This window comes from Eucalyptus grandis, chromosome 7 (assembly GCF_016545825.1).
Source record: "Eucalyptus grandis isolate ANBG69807.140 chromosome 7, ASM1654582v1, whole genome shotgun sequence".
NCBI classification, from domain to species: domain Eukaryota; kingdom Viridiplantae; phylum Streptophyta; class Magnoliopsida; order Myrtales; family Myrtaceae; genus Eucalyptus; species Eucalyptus grandis.
In genome coordinates this window covers 26937876-26940303 of record NC_052618.1, presented here as the reverse complement: position 1 = coordinate 26940303, position 2428 = coordinate 26937876, and the positions used below count along the sequence as shown (strand labels likewise).

At 44.8% G+C, this 2428-nt stretch overlaps 1 protein-coding gene across 1 annotated transcript; it reads right to left on the bottom strand.

Annotated features, from left to right (window-relative positions):
• Positions 1-860: 860 nt before the first annotated feature.
• On the bottom strand, positions 861-2051 carry LOC104455367. The gene is made up of 2 exons (XM_010070167.2): positions 1500-2051; positions 861-1364 (listed from the first exon to the last, which is right to left on the bottom strand). The coding sequence occupies exons 1-2, from the start codon at positions 2049-2051 to the stop codon at positions 861-863; spliced, it is 1056 nt and encodes a 351-aa protein (XP_010068469.2).
• Between the last annotated feature and the right edge of the window lie 377 nt (positions 2052-2428).

Genomic DNA, 2428 nt, shown 5'->3' with positions numbered 1-2428 from the left:
CCTCTAGTAGAAGGAGCTTCAAAATTCAGTCATGAGTTGGAGGATCTTCTTCCAAGCCCACGAGCAGAAGGTCGGCTTTTTGGCCACCTAGAAGTTCATCCTTTTTAAAAAGGTCGAGTGAACCCATTTGCACAATAATGATTCATTGTTCGAAAATAGAAGCCAAATGTGTTTTAGCATGGTGGCCTTGTTATAATCACGAAGCCTTCGAATGCCAAGGCCCCCCTCCTCTTTTGGGCAACAGACGTCCTCTTAGGACACCTTCATGCCCCTTCTACCCAACTCTGGTCATTTCCATAGAAATTGTCTGATGATTTGTTCAATTTGATCTAACACGGCTATAGGTAAAATGAAGACACTAGCCCAGTATGCTTGGATGGCATGAAGGACTAACCTGATCAATTGCAAATGGCCGGCAAAGGATAGAAAGCGATGAGTCAAGATTGAACCCTTGCTGTGATGTGGTTGACAAGAACGCAGCAATCCGCCTTGCTGAGCCTGGAGGTGATGATGGGGACCTCGAGATACCGAACTGGTAGGCTTCCTTCTTGAAAACCAAGGGCAAGGAGAATTTGGTTCCTTAAGGAAGACGATCTTCCCGCAAAGTAGATCTCACTCTTGTTTGTGTTTGGATACAAACCAATCCACTCCAAGAATATTTGGAGACCTTCCTTAAATAGCTCCTCCGAAGGCAAATCCTTCACAGAAAAGGAAGACGTCATCTGCGAAGAATAAGTGCGAGAGGCTTGTCGCTCTGCATCTCCAAAAATATTTGAACTCCAGCATCGAAGAGCGGATAGAAAGAATATTGGATAATACCTCCATGACCAGAGTAAACAAATAGGGAGATAATGGATCCCCTAACGATGTCCACGCCCACTAGCAAAGAAGCCATGTAATTCCCCATTCAAGGCAATAGAAAATTTAGGAGTCTTCACACAAGTCATAATGAGTCGAGTCATATGATTAGGAAATCCGAAGGCTAGAAGAATAGTCTCAAGGAACTCCCAGTCGATTGTGTCGTAGGCTTTCTTAAAATCCACTTTGACTGCACATTTAGGTGAGTAGGGATGGAGGTGAAAACTAGAGAAGAGTTCTTGAGCTAGAAGGATATTATCCCTGATCCGTCGGCCTTTAACAAATGCACTTTGAAGAGGCCCAATGACATCCTGAAAAACTGCTGCAATCCGATTGGCCATAACTTTGGTGATGCATTTGTAGATGATATTACAACAAGCGATGGGCCTGTAGTCATCCACAGAAGTCGCATTCGGGCTTTTTGGTACTAGGATCAAAATGACGTTGTTAATCTCCCTTAAGAGCCTACCTGAGATGAAGAAATCCTTCACCGCCGTCGTGACCAACTGACCAACCATCCCCCAGTTATGCTTAAAGAATTCTACTGTGAAACTGTTAGGTCTAGGAGCTTTGCCTCTAGCCAAGGAAAAGAGAGTGTCTCGAATCTCTAAGTTAGAAACGGGTTAAGCAAAGAAGCTAACCTGGTCAGCACTGAGGGGAAGCCGGATAACCTCCTGGATCTCCCGAACCGAGGGTCTTCCATGCACTACCCGTGGCGACAAAAGATCTTGGAAGTGACTGACAAAGTGCTGGTGAACTAGCTCAAGGTCAGTGATTTGGATACCCGATGCATCCATAACAGAGAGGATTCTATTTCTCACTTGTCTCTTATTGACATAATGATGGAAGAATTTAGAGTTGCGATCGCCCTCCTTAAACCACTTAATTCTGAACTTTTGCCTGAAAAATGATTCTTCTTTAGAGTGCAGGTCCAAGAAAGTTCGCCGTTGACACTTCTCCAACTTTGCAAGGGCAACAAAATTCGGGTCTTGCTGGAGGTCAAGCTGCTTGGTCCTTAGAGCAACCCTCGCTTCGAAAGTCCTGACGGAGATGTTGGAGAAGGATTCTTTGTTGAGAACCTTGAGACGAGGTTTGAGGGATTTGAGCTTGCACATCAGTCTGAACATTGCCACCCCCTCACCAGGCTCCTCCCAAACTTGGTTGACAATTGAATTGAAATCCGGATGATCCATCCAAAAGTCGAAAAACTTGAAAGGTTTCATTTGAGGTACCGAGTTTAACACTTTGACCACCATAGAAGAATGATCAGAGATACTTGGTGCAAGGAAGGAAGCTTCCGAGTAGGAGAAATCCTGGCTCAATTTGGAATTGACTAGGACCTTGTCAATCTTTCTTGCTTTCCGCGAAGCTCCAGAATAGGTAGTCCAAGTAAACCGGAATCCAACGTACCTCAAGTCATTTAGATCAGCCTAGAGTAAGCACTGTCTAAACTCATCAAAGTGCGAGATCCAGTTGTCCGTGCCCCCCAGTCTATTAGACGGGTCCCTAATAGTGTTGAAGTCATCGGCAATTAGTCAAAGCGAATCCTGCATAGCTGCACTTTTAAGGA